We start from the raw sequence: 16820 nt of genomic DNA, 5'->3' as shown, positions 1-16820 counted from the left end.
TCGTTTAATTCAAGCTTCCTCTTTATTGATGAACTTAATCCACAATCAACTGGGAAATAATGAGATTTTCTGGGACTCAGACCATGGTTATGCTCAAGCTTTGCCGAATTGATTTTCCATTTTCTGTCAAGGCATTTACCAAGTCTAATAAGTGTCTTGCAATTAGTCTTCACATTTGGACGCGGCTTGAAAGAGTTACTTGACTTACTTTTAAAATTTCCAGCTCGACCACAAGAGAAAGTATAGTACTTCATATTTCCATCATCTCCTTTTAGCGATGTTCTCTCTTCTTACAGGATTCCCTTCCCGTATTTTTTATAGTAATCATATGCCTCATCAATCGAATCAAAATTCATCTCAACACATGGCTTTTGAATCGATTCTTCAACACAAGGCTCTTGGATCAATTCTTCAACACAAGGCTCTTGGATCAATTCTTCAACCTCATTCTCTTGATTATTTTCTAGGTTCATGGATGAATCATCCACCATTCCTATACAATTTAAGTAATATATCTTTTACATGTGTGTTTGATACTGAAACTCTTAATTATCTCAATACAATTATAATATAAACTATGTACCTTGATCATCAGTGAGAACAATTCATTGGATAATTCTTCCATACCTTGAGCACCTGAAAGAAAAGGCAAACATTAACACCGACCGATTGTTCATATTCCTCCCCATACATGATTGTACACATATAAAAATCAAAATCATATATTTTACCTTGTACAAAATCACATATCTCTACATGTATATATTTATTACCAAATCTATGCTTTACATAAGCACCCGATCGATTACGTATGTTCATCAAATACAAGTTATAATCTTACATCTCATTTCTCGGTTCGGTTCGGTTTCCACCGGTTTTCTGAAAGCATGAAACCGATAACCGACACCAACTTCTCGGTTCGGTTCGGTTTCTGACACCGACGCAATAATTCTGTTCGGTTACGGTTTCTCGGTTTCGGTGCGGTTCGGTTATGGCCGGTTTCGGTTTTTTCGGTGTCAAAAAGTCCAGCCCTACACACACGTTGTGAAATTGTTTTCAACTTCTGTTTGACATGCCTAGCTTTCATAGAAAAGCATATAGGTCTAAGAATCATTACAAGAGGGGAGGATTTACTAGTACTAGTAAGATCTCTGGAAGACATCAGTTAACCTTGTAAAATCTGCTCAGTCGTTTTTGAACAACGTGATTTGTACGTGATGCGATTTCTGGTTTAATTGCCCTAGATTTAACTCATTTAAGTAAATAGCTATATCTATCTTGACGAAAACTATGAATAACGTACAATTTTTCTGTGAATGTAGGATTATTTGACATTATATATGTGTGTGTGTGTGCGTTGTTTTGTGTGGTGCTGGACAAATTTACTAGTACTGTTCTTGTACTCATCCATATATGTACAGCTATTGCGCGCAAGCCAGTTTTGCCGGAAGATGTATATCTCACAGTTGGTTGCACTCAAGAAATCGAGATCATTGTGTCTGTTCTTGCACATACTGGTGCCAACATTCTGCTTCCTAAGCCTGGTTACCCACAATATGAAGCTCGAGCAGCTTTTGACCATCTTGAAGTTTGCCATTTTGATCTTACTCCAGAAAAAGGTTGGGAGATCGATCCTGATTCTGTTGAAGCTCTTGCGGATAACAACACTGCCGCTATGGTACGTACTTATTAACCCCAGCAATCGTGGAAATGTTTTCACATACCAGCATTTGAAAAAGGTAGGGTGCAATGATGCATGTGTTATAGTGTGTTTTATTTAGAGATTCATTAACAAGCTGGAAGTTCGATATATTGATAGATTTCATGAAGTTCATAAATTTCAAAGTATATAATTAAATATGGTGTATCCAGATTGCAGAAACAGCAAAGAAACTTGGGATCTTTGTGATTTCGGATGAAGTTTATGGCCGTCTGGCTTTTGGCACCAACCCGTTTGTGCCTATGGGAAAGTTCAGTTCAATTGTTCCAGTTCTTACACTTGGTTCTATATCTAAGACATGGATTGTTACTGGCTGGAAACTTGGCTGGATTGTGAAAAATGATCCCAATAGCCTCCTCGAAAAAGCTGGGGTACACTACTTGTTTTTATATATCTATACATTTATTTTCTCCAGTCGCTCAAGTTCTCTCAGTATGTCTTCGGATTAACACTCAGTATTATTGTGACTGATTGGTTTAACTAGCAAACGTACAACTGTTCTCTGAGAGCTTTTACGTAGTTCTTTACCGAGTACTTTAAGTAGCTAGTGTGTCATTATTGGTATCAAGTTATGATTTTCCTTTTTCCTGTCCAGATCGTGGACAACATTAAGAACTATCTTGACATCACCTGTGATCCAGCAACCTTTGTTCAGGTAACTATTTTGACCTTTGCAATTAATTTATTTGTTACATGTCAAAAGATAAAATGCAAGGCCTTGTCATTACAGTACGTGATCACTCAGGTAAGTTGTGTGTGTGTTAATATACTGGACTCCCAAGAGAAAACATGTCTATATTCCATTCAATATGTCGATAAGAAAGAATGAAAATTCTCAATTGCAGGGAGCAATACCTCAAATCATTGGCGCACAAAGGAGAGTTTTTTCTCCAACATATTGGCATAATGAGAGACGCTGTGGATATGTTATATGAAATCATCCAGGAAATTCCATGCCTTACTTGCCCGAATAAACTCGAAGGATCCATGGTTGTATTGGTCGGTACACTTTACATTACTGTTATTGATTTGGAATATAATTAGCATATGTATGAAAACTAAAATTAATGACAGAACATCATACTTCACTGGTAAAACTAAACTTATCAGCACTTGAAGGCATTGATGATGATATACAGTTTTGTCTTAAGCTGGCTAATGAAGACTCTGTGATTGTTCTGCCAGGTAAAAGTTGGATCTCTACCGAGTATATCGCATGCACTTGACTAAGATTATTGCCTTCACAAACACAGATAACTTAGTAGTATGTATGAACTAGAAACTTTTAATTTGATGGGTTTGCTAAGTTGCATTGTCATCTATGGGGTTCAGGGGTCACTGTTGGACTGAAAAATCGGCTCCGGATTACTTTTGCTGTTGAAGTTGAAGTGCTTAAAGAAGGCCTTCAGAGGATCAAAGCCTTCTCAGTTCTCACAAAGATATTCCAAGAAGCAATAAGATGATGAGTTTCATAATTCATATATATCTTAAATGTAGGTGGTGGCCAACTAATTTGGATCTCATTCCCTGAACTTGGCAAGAAATAATTTATCAGCACTTGTAAACATGATTATTGTGTACATGCAACATGTCCACGATGCATGCAATAACGTAAAAACCGTGAAATTTCGATCAAAACTTCTCTGGTTAAATCATGAAGGGTCATATTAGGGCTCGTCAACGGCCTGGCTTTGCGGACTTTTACGAGATTGTATTAGAAAAAAAACATGATACTTTAATTTCAGAATTTGAAACAATAAAAAAATTATTATAAAACATTCTAAAAAAAGTCAAATAAATTTCTAGTTTCAAAATATTTTCGATCAACACTAGTAGATGTGATCAATATATATATATATATATATATATATATATTTAGGGACCATGTAAGAATTTCATCCGTTTTGAACATGGTTTGACCATCCGTACCTACGGTCATTCAAAAAAAAGGCGTTTTGACATGATGAAACCTCATTGACCGATGCTTTACTAAATTGGTTTCCTCGTTGCGACCACGCACGATCAGTGATAAAAATTAGGTGATTTTAAATATGTAAACAACTTTCTGCATTCACATCTTGGTAATGGGTCTCCCCTTAGGGGATATTAGTGTTGTTTTTAGTTTATCGGAAATTCCGACGGTTAAACGAGGTCCGAATTAGATGAAATTTTAAAATAATCACTAAATATATATACCGATCACATCGGATGGTGTTGATCGATTCTGAGAAGTTTCCTTCATATAGTGGCTTCATGATGCGATAGTTTTATTATAAACCTAATATAAAGGTTATGATACATTAGTAGACACTTCGGGGATCGACAACTTCAGTTCAAAATATGGTCAATCGACACCAGTAGATGTGATCGGTATATATATTTAGGAAACCCGTAAAAATTTTGTCCATTTTGGACATGGTTTAACCGTTCGTACCAACGGTCAAGTAAAAAAAAAGCATTTTGACATATTGAAACCCCATTTACCGGTACTTTACCAAATGAGTTTCTTCAGTGCGACTGCGCATGATAGGTAGCAAAAATTAGATGATTTCAGATATTCAAATGGTTTTCAGCGTTTGCATATTTGTAATAGGTCCTCCATTGGGGCATATTAGTTGTGTTTTCGATTTACCGAAATTCTGACGGTCAAACGAGGTCCGAATTAGATGAAATTTTTACAGGGTCACTAAATATATATACCGATGACATCGGCTGGTGTCGATCAATCCCGAGAAGTTTCATTCATATAGTCGCTTCATAATGGGATAGTTTTATTCTAAACCTAATATAAAAGTTATAATATATTAGTTGATACTTAGGCGACCGCCAACTCCAGTTCGAAATATGGTCGATCGACACCAACAGATGTGATCGGTATATATATTTAGGGACCCCGTAAAACGTTCGTCTGTTTTGGACATGGATTGACCGTTCGTACCTACGGTCAACCAAAAAAGAGGCGTTTTGACATATTGAAACCCCATTGACTGAAGCTTTTCTAAATGAGTTTCCTCAATGCGACTGCGCACGATAGGTAACAAAAATTAGGTGATTTCAGATATGCAAACGGCTTTCGGCGTTCGCATCTTTGTAATGGGTCATCCCTTAGAGCACATTAGTGGTGTTTTTGGTTTACCGGAAATTCTAACGGTCAAACGAGGTCCGAATTGGATAAATTTTTTATAGGGTCACTAAATATATATAACGATCACATCGGCTAGTGTCGATCGATCCCGAGAAGTTTCTTTCATATTGTTGCTTCATAATGCAATAGTTTTATTATAAATCTAACATAGAAGTTATGATACATTAGTGGACACTTCGGCGATTGATAACTCCAGCTCGAAATATGGTCGATCGACACTAGCAGATGTGATCAATATATATATTTAGGGACCTTGTAAAAATTTCATCCGTTTTGGACATTGTTTGCGTGTCCGTACCTACGGTCAACTAAAAAAGAGGCATTTTGACATATTAAAATCCTCATTGACCGGGACTTTGCCAAATGGATTTCCTTGGTGTGACCACACACAATCGGTGACAAAAATTAGATGATTTCAGATATGCAAATGGTTTTCGGTGTTCGCATTTTAGTAATGGGTCTTCCTTTATGGCATATTAGTGTTGTTTTCAATTTATCAGAAATTTCGACAGTCAGACGAGGTCCGAGTTGGATGAAATTTTTACAGGGTCACTAAATATATATATATATATATATATATACCAATCATATCGGCTGGTGTTGATCGATCTGAGAAGTTTCCTTCATATACTTGCTTCACAATGTGATAGTTTTATTCTAAATCTAATACAATATGTATGTATAATATTTTATTATTTAGCGGGTTTTTACAGGCTGGGCCTTGTGGGCTTTTGGCGGGCCGGGCCGAGTTTCGCCCCTCTAATCTAAGTCTGACCCTCTACCCACAGAAGCGGGGTTTGACGGGTTTTCTCGCGGACCGGGCCGGGTAAAGCCCATCGGACTTGCGGGTCTCCGCGGGCTTTTCGGTCCGCATGCTAAATGATGAGGCCTAGGTCAGTTTATGAGGATGGTTGAATTTCATGGTCTACAATTCTACACACAGTTCAGCTCGATACATAAAGCTGTGGGTGACATGAGTCTCTTGGATAATCGGACCGAATTAAGCGCTGCTAGAGTGTTGTAGATGCGCAAGACCAAACCGTACCGATCTAAGAGATTGAAGAGAGATTGAAGAGAGATCGAATGCCCTCGCATGCATGCATAAGTATTCAGAACCCTGGCCTTGGGCCTCAATAACTAACTTGACTCACTATAGTAGTTTTAAGTAAGCCGGGTAGATGCTAAGAGAGGGACGAGAACCCTAATCGATCTTAACTTGCAACATTGAAGGTGATATATATCGCAGTGCAAGATACAGAGCAGCAAAGAGCAAATGCAGGGACCCGTGAGTCCGTGACCCATTACAGAGACCCGACACGGCCCAAAACCGAATGTCCTGGTTCGCGGCTCGTTAAACCCCTAAATTAAACCCTCTCCTCACTTCAACAACGACAGCAATTCCCTCAACAAATCCGCCGCCGCCGCTTCGTCGTAAGCTCTCTCTCTCTCTCTCTCTCTCTCTCTCTCTCTCTCTCTCTCTCTCTCTCACGCCAGAGGTTGCTTAGCAAAACATGAACTCACATCCTGCTCATGCATTATGAGGGACTGGCCATGTAGATATGCTTGAGCAACTACCAGTACCAAAGTCATATTGGGGGTTTCCGTGTGTAGAAATAAATGGTGATCAAGCCTGATCGGTGTAAACAAGTCTTTCTCTTTGGATATCTGACAAAGCATGATATTCAGTTACATTGGAGCCAACTTGTTATTACAAATTCGGTTTTGGTTACAGAAGGTTCTTGCATTTAGATGTTACATCCCCTACATTTATGCATTGGCTTAAGATATGTTCTTCATAAATCATAAATGTCATAAGTGAACCCACAAGAGCCAAGTTGTTGTAGGAAAATATGAATGGCACCTTTGTCAAAGTTTATCAATGTTTGCCATCTGCCTATTGTTGTTTGTGATGTATCTGTAGCTCTGTTAATTGAATACTATATACAAGGACTGGATAATCACGTATTGTTCTTCTGTACCACAACAGCAGTTGGAAAGCTGATTTTAGTTTCATTCCTTGGCTCTAGCGTATGAAGAAATAACTTCAGTGGGGAAATTGTTGGTCATATGTCTAATTATTTATTACTGGTGTTATGTTAAAATGGTTTTCTTTGACAGTAGTTTTCCTTCACCATCATATTTGAACAGGCGTCTGAAAGCTGATGCTTGATGTTGTGGAGGAATCAACACCTTCAGAAAATATGGAGTCAGTGGTTTACTATGATGCCATGAAAAGGAACCTCAACAATGTTCCATTTTAGTCCTAAGCAAGTGTTACTTTTACTATAACTGTGTTTCGAAGAGTGAAACTGACTCTCGACTCTGTGTGTCTCCTCTATCTCTCTTGCTGGTTCTCACTTTGTAAGCCTATCTCCAAGTCAAGGACCGGAGGCCACCTCTCTCGCCCTGTGACACAATATGAGAGTGAAGAAACAGAAGCGTCATAGGAAGATAGTGCGGTTCTATACAGCATGTTATGGGTTCAGACAGCCATATAAGGTGCTCTGCGATGTCACTTTTGTGCATCACCTTGTCACCAATCGCATCACCCCAGCGGATAAGGCCCTTTCTAATATCCTTGGTGCCCCCGTCACGCTATTCACTACCAAATGTGCTGTTGCCGAGTTGAAGATGCATGGTCCAAGTCTTGGTCCCTCCCATTCCGAGTCTCTTGAGGCTGCTAATAGCCTCGTTACTGCAAGGTGTGACCATGAAGATACCATGAGTGCTGATGATTGCATCATGGATGTTATTGGGAAAAATAATTCTGAGCACTTCTTTGTTGCTACTCAGCAGGCTGATCTTCGTAAGAGAATTCTCAAGATTCCAGGTGTCCCGGTTGTATATGCTCTGAGAACTGCCCTTTTGCTTGAGGCACCATCTGATACCCAACGCCAGTTCGTGAAAACTTCTGAGGAACAACGTTTGCACATGACCGACTTGGAATATAAGATGTTGGAGAAGACTGTAAGAGGCACAAAGAATATGTTTGACGTTGGTTCTGGAGATCAGTTCTTGGAAGTGCCGGCTGTTGAAAAGAGGCGTGCTACTAGGAAAGAATTGGGTGTGAAAGATGAAGTATTGTTCAAAAGAAAGAAAGCAAAGGGTCCAAACCCCCTTTCATGTAAGCCGAAAAAGACTTCGAAAGGACCTGATTCAGGGAAGGAAAGGAATAATGAAGATGCAAGTGTGAGGAGTAGAAAGAAGCGAAAGAGATCACGGAAAGGCAAAAACCCTGTGAAGGCAGATGGTTAATGACCCCTCAGCAATATAATGGCTTTCTTTGGTTGGCGGTTTCATTAGTTGCTGGAAGCCAGTCCGTAAGGCATCCTTTCCAAGGTCTCCTCATCTCTTTGGAGCACCTTTCTAGGGAAGGATAATCGAGGTCTTGGAACTGGAACTACACTATTTCTCAGATTACTCATCTTGTACCAATTTCCAAAATCAGAAATTGCATTGATCAGAATTAGTACCTCACAATGGTACCTATACCAGAAAGCTTTGTTTATCCTAAAATAGCGGATGGATATGTAATGACTTTCTTTGCTTGTGTTTGGCCTTATTAAATGAATTCTCAGTTTAAAAAAATGCTGCTAGTTAACCAGGTTATTACCAAAAAGAGGAAATAGTATACCTACGCAGTATTGATAGGCTTATATATTGCCAAGTTGGATGGTAAAAAAACACATAGCAGCATCAAAATGATGAACATTTAGAAATTGCAGTAACTAAATTTTGGTTCAAATTACAACACATTCGCTTGCCATCTCAGAAATGGGATTTCTTTCAATTATCTAACAAATACTCCCTTTCAATTATTCCAATCAATTCGAGAAAGTTGCACGAACTGCATGAGACCAAGAGATACAACGCGAAGTTGCTGATCTCCTATTTTTAACTTCCTTTATTCATACTCGATACTTGACTGACTAGTCAATATCTGATTTCTACTAATATCATAATTGTTTTTTAAATAACAAATGAAAGCCAGCATTTGACTTGAGCAGGAGATCTAATCAGGAGTTTCTGATCACCATCTAAGGTATGTACTCCATTGTAATCTGAACTGCAACACATTCATGTTACTGTTTCTTGGCATGCCTCTCACAGAACGCTTTAATCCTCCCAAGTCCATCTTGAAGACTTAAATGGTCACAAGCGAATGTTATCCGCAACCAGTTCTTCAGTCCAACAGTCACACCTACAATAGAAGGTGAATATAAAAGGGTTCTAACTTCAGAAACAAACTCCACCAGCATATCGTTCTAACAGGGAAACCTTCACTATGACCTTTATTATATGGTGGCCGGACTCATTACTCATACCAAACAGATAAATGGTGATAATTAATCTGTATAAATAGTGACTAGGGTCAATGCAGTACTGAAGATTTGGATAGTTGGGATTGGGAACTGGGATTGTATGTAATTACCAGGTAGTACTATGACAGATTCCTCTTTGGCAAGTTTGAGGCTGAACTCAACATCATCACTAATGTCATCCAACAATGAGAAATTCAGCTTTACCTGCATGCATAAATAAGATTCATTAAACATTTACTGATATAAATCTTCATAATTGCTCAGAAACGCATAGACATGATATTATGCCCTTGATTGGTTACCATAACAAACATGGAACCCTCAGGTTTGCTTGGGCACATAATGCATGGGATCTCGTTAAGTTTATCAAAGCATATGTCTGCAGCACTTCGTAGCATCTCAACTGTTTTCAAAAAGAAATCCTGCTTTGTATTCTCTATAATTTGAGGAATTGCTGCCTGCAGATCCATGAAAGCGACATAAGTATAAATTTTGACTATCAAAGAGAAATATGGTGTGTCTTTTTAAAGTGGTATTCATCCCTCTTTTTTTTCCCTTCTGAAATTTGTAAAAGGGGGCCCAAATTCTGTTTTGTTCACTCCACATTCTCTTTACACCCCAATTTTATTTTATTTTCCTTCAGATTTATTTTGTTCACCCCATTTCAAAACTTAAAATACCATTTTATAATAATACTTTGTTCACCCTACATAATTTTTTTAACTTTAAACTTACTTTGTTCACACATTTGCCACTTTTTTTTAATTCCATATTTGTTTTAATAATTACCAATGTTTTAAAAAGCGAAGGTGTACCCCAAAGCGTTTTCTTGAGAGCCTTGAGTCTTAAAACTTGAGGCCTTATGTTATAAAAAATTAGTAATTAAATGTGTAAATATATAATTATACACGTACAAAAAGAATAAATATACATACGAACTTACTAATTTATTACATTTAGATATAATGAAATTCATAATCCAAACGTTTTAGATAGTTTTCATCAAATTAAACACATTATATAAATAAATATAAAAGATGCCTAAAAAGATTATTTTCTAAGGCGTAGTAAAATCCGTAAAATGTGTGAAAAACGTAACATACGACATAAAAGACGTAAGTTTTTTAAGGCTCGGTACTCAGATCGACAAATAAAGACGTTATGTAAGTAACCTTAAACTTTTTAAACCTCAGGCGAGCTTTTAGACAAGTTTTTTAAAACATTAATAATTACTACTAAGAAAAGATCATGAGCATTGACTTCGGTCTTGGTGCCTTATACCAGACGATGAAACTAACCCAACTGTGTTAAATTGAAGTACACATTCATTGTCGGTTAATCATTCAATTAAACCATAGAACAACAAAACGATTTAAGGCTCCAAACTAAATCTCAAAACAAAAAAGAGACAGATGATACATCACACATGTATAAGTTGAACATAGTGTTAAACTTCTTAATTAGACGTATTAGTGATACTTGTAGAAAATTATTATTAATATTATTATTATTATTACTATTATTAATGAGAACGGTAGAAGATGAATGAATCGTGAATACAAGAGTTATAATGATTAAAAGGAAATCTAATCTAATTTAATCTTTAGGTTTAAGTGCATTTTATGCAAAATAAAAGATAGTGTAAAAAAATAAATTGTAATTTTTAACAACTTATTGTCCTTTAGAGTAATTTTATATCAGGGTATTTTGACATTTTAATAATTCAATAATTTATGAGGTAAACAGAGTAGAATGTGGGGTGGCAATAGCCGCACCCTTCGTAAAATTGTTACATTTTAGTTGAGTACATAACCTACCTGGATGAAGGTTGGAGCATCTGGTGCGACATCAAGACATCCTTTAATGGACTTCATAAGCTGAGGGAGAAAAAACAAGACGAGATCATAGAAAGGAGAAGATTTTCAGAGAAATTTATATGGTGCCAGTAATGTTGAAGATTGTTCTAAAATGGCATGTTTAGAAGAACAGAATGAGAGAAACACGTACCCCCGAATTCTGAAGAAATGCATTGGGGTCACAGGTGACAAGCCAACCAAGTCTCCAACCAGGTACAAGCCATCTTTTTGATATAGAACCTAGTGTAAGAACTGGGGCAATAGATCCATACGTCCCCATTGGCACAAATGGATTATTTGCGAAAGTAAGATGGTCATACACTTCATCAGCAATTACAACAATCCCAAGCTTCCTTGCGGTCTCTGCAATCTACAAATCAGAAGATCAATGATTATATAGTACCAAACTATACATTAATAAGCACATTTTCCTCTCCAACTTTATAATTTTATTCTTCCTTAATAGACTGCAATGTCACTCACTTGTATCAATTTACAATTATAAATTACACTTTTGGTTCTTGTACATTATTAATGTTTCTGTCAAAACAATTTGGAAACGATGAAATAGATTACCAAAACCTTTGAAGTGATAACAACATGACATTGAAATAATATGTTTCAATGTTTCTAAAGTTGGCCATGGTTGCAATTGTTATTTAAGTGATAAACTACATAAGTGAAATCAGGTCTGAACTGCAACGATCAGATACATGTCTGAACTACATGGAGCTCTCAAAAGAAAATATCAAAATTCCACTGACTGCAGACTCATAATGCACAATTCCAGTACTTATAGCTAGAAACCGTGTTGGATATACTCTTAAGCAGGGAAAAAAAGAGATGGGGGTAGTAGATCATTGACCAACCTTCTTCAAATGTTGAGAGGTATAAACATTTCCACAAGGATTTCCAGGATTGATGATGACCATGGCAACAGTATTTTCATCTGCAAGTGCTTCAAGAGCTTCAAGATCAACCTCCCAGCCCTTTTCCGGCAGCAGATCATAGCAGCGAACTTCCAGATTGGAACAGGCTGCCCTTGTGTCATAGAAAGGGAAGCCTGGCCTAGGAAGCAGAATGTTGGCAACAGGATTTATCAGAGATATACCTGCCAGTACAACTTCAATTGCTTGTGTACATCCAATTGTAAGATAAACATCGTCAGGCGATAACTCGTAAGGGAGATCATTTGATAGATAATCTGCAACAGCCCTGTTTCATAATCATGTTGAGCACCTTCAACTTAAACTACACATTTTACATACTACAAATAAAACACCAAAGAGAACAGAATTGAACAAGTACTTTTGTAACACAAACATGAGACATAAACTAGCAGTTGAAGCATGATAATTATACATACCTCCTAGCTGGGAGAATACCAACTGAGGGTGAATAGCAGTTGAACTTGCCGGACCGAACAGAATCAACTATGGCATCTTCGGCACAAACAGCAGTCCGAAAACAAGGGAAGGCGGAGGGGTCACCGTGGCCTAAAGGAATGACAGGCCTTTGGTCATCAGTGTTGAGATTTTGCATCATCATGGTGAGAACTCCTCGAATAGTGATTGCTGGTGCCACTTTGAGCTCTCCATTCCCCTGAAAATTCCACTTGTTTTCCATTTTCCCTTGTGAGCTCTTCATTGTCGAATTTCTTCACCTTGTTTAATAACCTTCCTTCACATGCCCCACAGCATCTAAGCCATCATTTTGATTAAACTAGCTAGACAGTTGCATTTGATCATACACAGCAATTAAGATATTATAAAAAGTCTTCTGACTTCATATATTAAATTATCGTCAAGTGCTATAAAAATTTCTACCAAATACGCAGAACATGTTAATTTGGTGGATGGAGCAAGTGATATAAATTAACATAAAATACAGACCTGGTGAGCCCCGACCTCTTCTTCACCAGAAACCAGAGATTCTTTTTTCTCGGATCTTCTTTGGCTACAAAAAATATCTCTGGTTCATGTTTTGTACGACAAAAGTTCTGACATAAGCTTTTAACAAATAATTGAGTCTACCTAATAGATAAAGACAACATATGATTGCCCCTCTAGTATCTGTCAAAAGTCAAAACTAGCTTTTCATTTGATTTATAACCATTAGCAGCTGTTAGTTATTTTGCGGTAGGAAAATTATGATGGCGTCAGATCTTCCGCCGCAATCTCACGTGATATATCACATTAATTTGTCATGTCAACAATTATAATAATTACAAAATGTCTTTTTTGAATGAAAAAACAATCATATTATTAATCCAACGGCTATAGATTATTATTATAAAAAAATTATAATTCTTTTCTATATCATTTATTTTTTCAAAATCCTTTAAAATATAATAAAAAATACGATATATATACAATATGCTTGAAATATATATATATATATATAAGTGTGTGTATGTGTGCGCACGGGCGATATATATATATATATAGCTCTTCAAGTGCGGCCGGAACTCTATCGGCGACCCACGGCGGCCGGACTATGTAAAAATCAAGTTTCTGGGCAGATTTCGGCCTCCGTGGGTCGCCGATTGAGCTCCGATCGAAACATACGGGACCGCTGGGAGGTGGGGAGTGCGGCTGTAGTGGTCCGCCCCGCCGTTGCGGCCTGCCGTCACCGAAAAAGCCGAATCCGTATGGTCGGTACAGTACGGATGTCTGCACCTACAAATTCACCATCAGTACCTAGACTTTGGTGGCAAGGTCAATGTAGTCCCGAGACTCATAAAACTATCACTGGAATACCGAGACTCTTATTTTGCTATCAACGACATACTTCTGTCAAATTTCTTTGACAACTCTGTTATAAAAGTGACGTGGCACATCTTGTGGGAATAAAAAATGCATTTTTTTCACCATCAGTACCTGAACTCTAGTAGCAAGGTCAATGTGGTACCTAAACTCACAAAACTATCAATGTGATACTCAGACTCATATTTTGCTATCAACGACGTACTTTGGCAAAATTTCTTTGATGACTCTGTTAAACAAGTGACGTGCCACACCTGGTGGGAATAAAAAAGTCTCTCTTTTAATTAACCACAAACCTAAATTAATTCTTTTTCTTTATTTCTCTTTCATCTCTTCATTCTATTTCACTCTCTCTCTATTTCACCCCCAATTCCCCACCTACATTAATATCTCCAGTGACTTCCTCTCATTTCCAAACGTCACCGGTTTGGCCTCGAATCACAATTAGGTTTTCCATAACTAAAACGATGTCATCACTCAACGGCGCTCCGCGAAAGCCCAGCAATTTTTGGTGTTCTTTGAATGCAGGAGAAGATCAGGAGAGTGCCTTATGGGGAAGACCACGTCTTTTTCAAGTACTCATTGTTTCTCGTGTTTTGCAATCGGATCATGACGTCGGCTATCTCGGCCGGAGATTTGATTTGAAGGAAATGAAAATTACCTTGGTTGATGGTTTGCAAAATACCAAGTCTTGGTTGATGGTTCTTTGAGATTCAAGAGATTGTTGGGCTCTCGGATAGTGCCGTCGAGTGACGACATCGTTTCAGTCATGGGAAACCAGATTGTGATTCGAGGCCAAAACGGTGACGTTTGGAAGGGAGAGGAAGTCACCGGAGATATTAATGCAGATGGAGAATTTGGGGTAAAATAGAGAGAGAGTGTGAAATAGAATGAGTTGAGATGAAAGAGAAATAAAGAAAATAAAAGGAATAAAAGAAAAAGAATTAATTTAAGTCAGTGGTTAATTAAAAGATGGATTTTTTTATTCCAGATGTGCCACGTCATTTTTTTAACAGAGCTGTCAAAGAAATTTGACGGAAGCATGTCGTTGATAGAAAAATAAGAGTTTGAGTATCACATTGATAGTTTTGTGAGTTTGTGTATCACATTGACCTTGTCACTAGAGTTCAGGTACTGATGGTGAAAAAGATGGTATTTTGTATTCCGATAAGGTGTGCCACGTCACTTTTATAGCGGAGCCGTCAAATTTTTTGACGGAAGTACGTCGTTGATAGCAAAATAAGAGTTTGAGTATCAAATTGATAGTTTTGTGAGTCTGGGTACCACATTGACCTTGCCACCAGAGTTTAGATACTGATGGTGAATTTTTTTCTATATAAATTTGTGTGTGTGCGCGCACGCGTGTGTGTAGGGTGTATATATCCATGGTAATTGAATTAATTAATTATAGTCATTAATTCATCGTAAATGTAAATTAATTAAATAAAAAAATCATGAATCTTGACATATTTGTCATTAGAAAGATTACCATCGACATAATTGTATTAAATATAGTATTAATTAAGATATGTATATCTCTATGAAAATAATATTTGTTACATTATATATCTCCTTAAATCGATTATACCCTAACAAAAGAATATTCTCTTACAGAAAAAAAACAAAAGAATCTTACCAAACGTTTTCATCTAAATATAAATATTGTAATTATCTTACATCGTCTAAAATTAAATAATAAATAAATATATATGTATATATTTCGCGCGTGCACACACATATTTCAAGCATATTTTAGTAAATTTTAATTTTTAAATTGTATTTTAGAAGCATTATTGTGATGAAAAAGAAGAAATGATAAAAAGAACAAAAAAATATTTTTATAATAATTTAGAACCATTGAATTTACAAAGATATGATTGTCTTTTATAATTTAATTATTGATGTGGCAATGTGATGTGGTATGCCACGTAGAATTGTGGCGCTAAATTTGGCGTCATATTATGGAGAAATTTTTATATGCTACCGTAGTACTACGTGACAATATCCAGTGGTACTCCTTACCTATTATATTTTGACACATGGATTTATTATACCAAAATTATAATATAACATATTTTTATTATTTTTGAAATGACATTCATGTGTATTGATGATTTAGGGTTCTGGGTTTAGAGTATAGGATATGGGTTTTGGGTATAGGGTTTAGGTTTAGAGTTTTAGAAAGAAACCTAAAATAGTCTCTAACAAAATAGCTAAATATAATTTTTCTGATTAAATCTTGCATGTCAAATTGTGATTGGAAAGATAGATCACTGGATATTGACACGTGGTGCTACGGCATCACAGATGTACCAAGCAGCGAAGTTGTCAATATACCCAGTAAAATGTATTTTGACACATATTATTCTATTTTGCCCCTGCATTAATAAAAACTGTCAATTGCCTGTAAACTTCACCCAACCACCTTCCATTCCTTGAAGTCCCAGTCTAGTTTTAAATTGCCGTGATGATTTTCATTGTTGAAAACATGGGAGCTAGGCAAACCAAACCAAGATAAGGAGAACTCTCGATCCTAACTCTATTACATACTCAATAGCAAATTAATTGAAAAAGGCTAACAGCTACGCAAGAGCATTGACAGATTCTAGGTGTGGCCGTGTGGGGTGCTTGGTATAATTAGGAATATCATTCAAATTTTAGTTATAGGATCTACTTAGATATTTATTGGGTACAGTTAGGAAAACACTTCAACAAATAAATCTGAATATTCTCCTAATTAACTATGTTTTTTATTAGATTTTGATATGTGACTGTAATGAATCATATTGTCTATAACACGCTACCCTTTTGTTTTATGAGAAATTTTATGCACATTCCTCTAACATAATATAACAAAATACTGATCACTCTTCACATTATCACAAACTCGATAGTTTACTTATTTAAGTTTTAATTTCAACTGGTCACTCTTTATACTTTCCAAATTCGAGCAATCTAGTCATTCCGTCATCTCTCCATCCAATTTGGGTGTTAAGTTCCATCTAATTTATG

At 36.7% G+C, this 16820-nt stretch overlaps 2 protein-coding genes and 1 pseudogene across 5 annotated transcripts; 2 read left to right on the top strand and 1 right to left on the bottom strand.

Moving 5' to 3' along the window:
- Positions 1 to 364: 364 nt before the first annotated feature.
- Positions 365 to 3183, top strand: LOC126797002 (nicotianamine aminotransferase 1-like; annotated as a pseudogene).
- Positions 3184 to 6160: 2977 nt separating this feature from the next.
- On the top strand, positions 6161 to 8383 carry LOC126799238 (uncharacterized). The gene is made up of 2 exons (XM_050526400.1): positions 6161 to 6296; positions 7014 to 8383. The coding sequence occupies exon 2, from the start codon at positions 7284 to 7286 to the stop codon at positions 8118 to 8120; it is 837 nt and encodes a 278-aa protein (XP_050382357.1). The 5' UTR covers positions 6161 to 6296; positions 7014 to 7283; the 3' UTR covers positions 8121 to 8383.
- Positions 8384 to 8655: 272 nt separating this feature from the next.
- LOC126796663 (tyrosine aminotransferase-like) lies at positions 8656 to 13067 on the bottom strand. 4 transcript variants are annotated; one of them, XM_050523395.1, is made up of 8 exons: positions 12936 to 13067; positions 12410 to 12723; positions 11913 to 12258; positions 11195 to 11413; positions 11005 to 11064; positions 9490 to 9645; positions 9298 to 9391; positions 8656 to 9066 (listed from the first exon to the last, which is right to left on the bottom strand). In XM_050523395.1, the coding sequence occupies exons 2-8, from the start codon at positions 12688 to 12690 to the stop codon at positions 8948 to 8950; spliced, it is 1275 nt and encodes a 424-aa protein (XP_050379352.1). In that variant the 5' UTR covers positions 12691 to 12723; positions 12936 to 13067; the 3' UTR covers positions 8656 to 8947. The 4 variants fall into 4 exon arrangements, with proteins under 4 accessions (XP_050379352.1, XP_050379351.1, XP_050379353.1 ...); XM_050523394.1 differs by having other exon boundaries at positions 12410 to 12743; positions 12936 to 13064; XM_050523396.1 differs by having other exon boundaries at positions 12410 to 12765; positions 12936 to 13039.
- Between the last annotated feature and the right edge of the window lie 3753 nt (positions 13068 to 16820).

This window comes from Argentina anserina, chromosome 6 (assembly GCF_933775445.1).
Source record: "Argentina anserina chromosome 6, drPotAnse1.1, whole genome shotgun sequence".
NCBI lineage: Eukaryota > Viridiplantae > Streptophyta > Magnoliopsida > Rosales > Rosaceae > Argentina > Argentina anserina.
The sequence above is the reverse complement of the archived record's forward strand: the minus strand, read 5'-3'. Positions and strand labels throughout refer to the sequence as shown.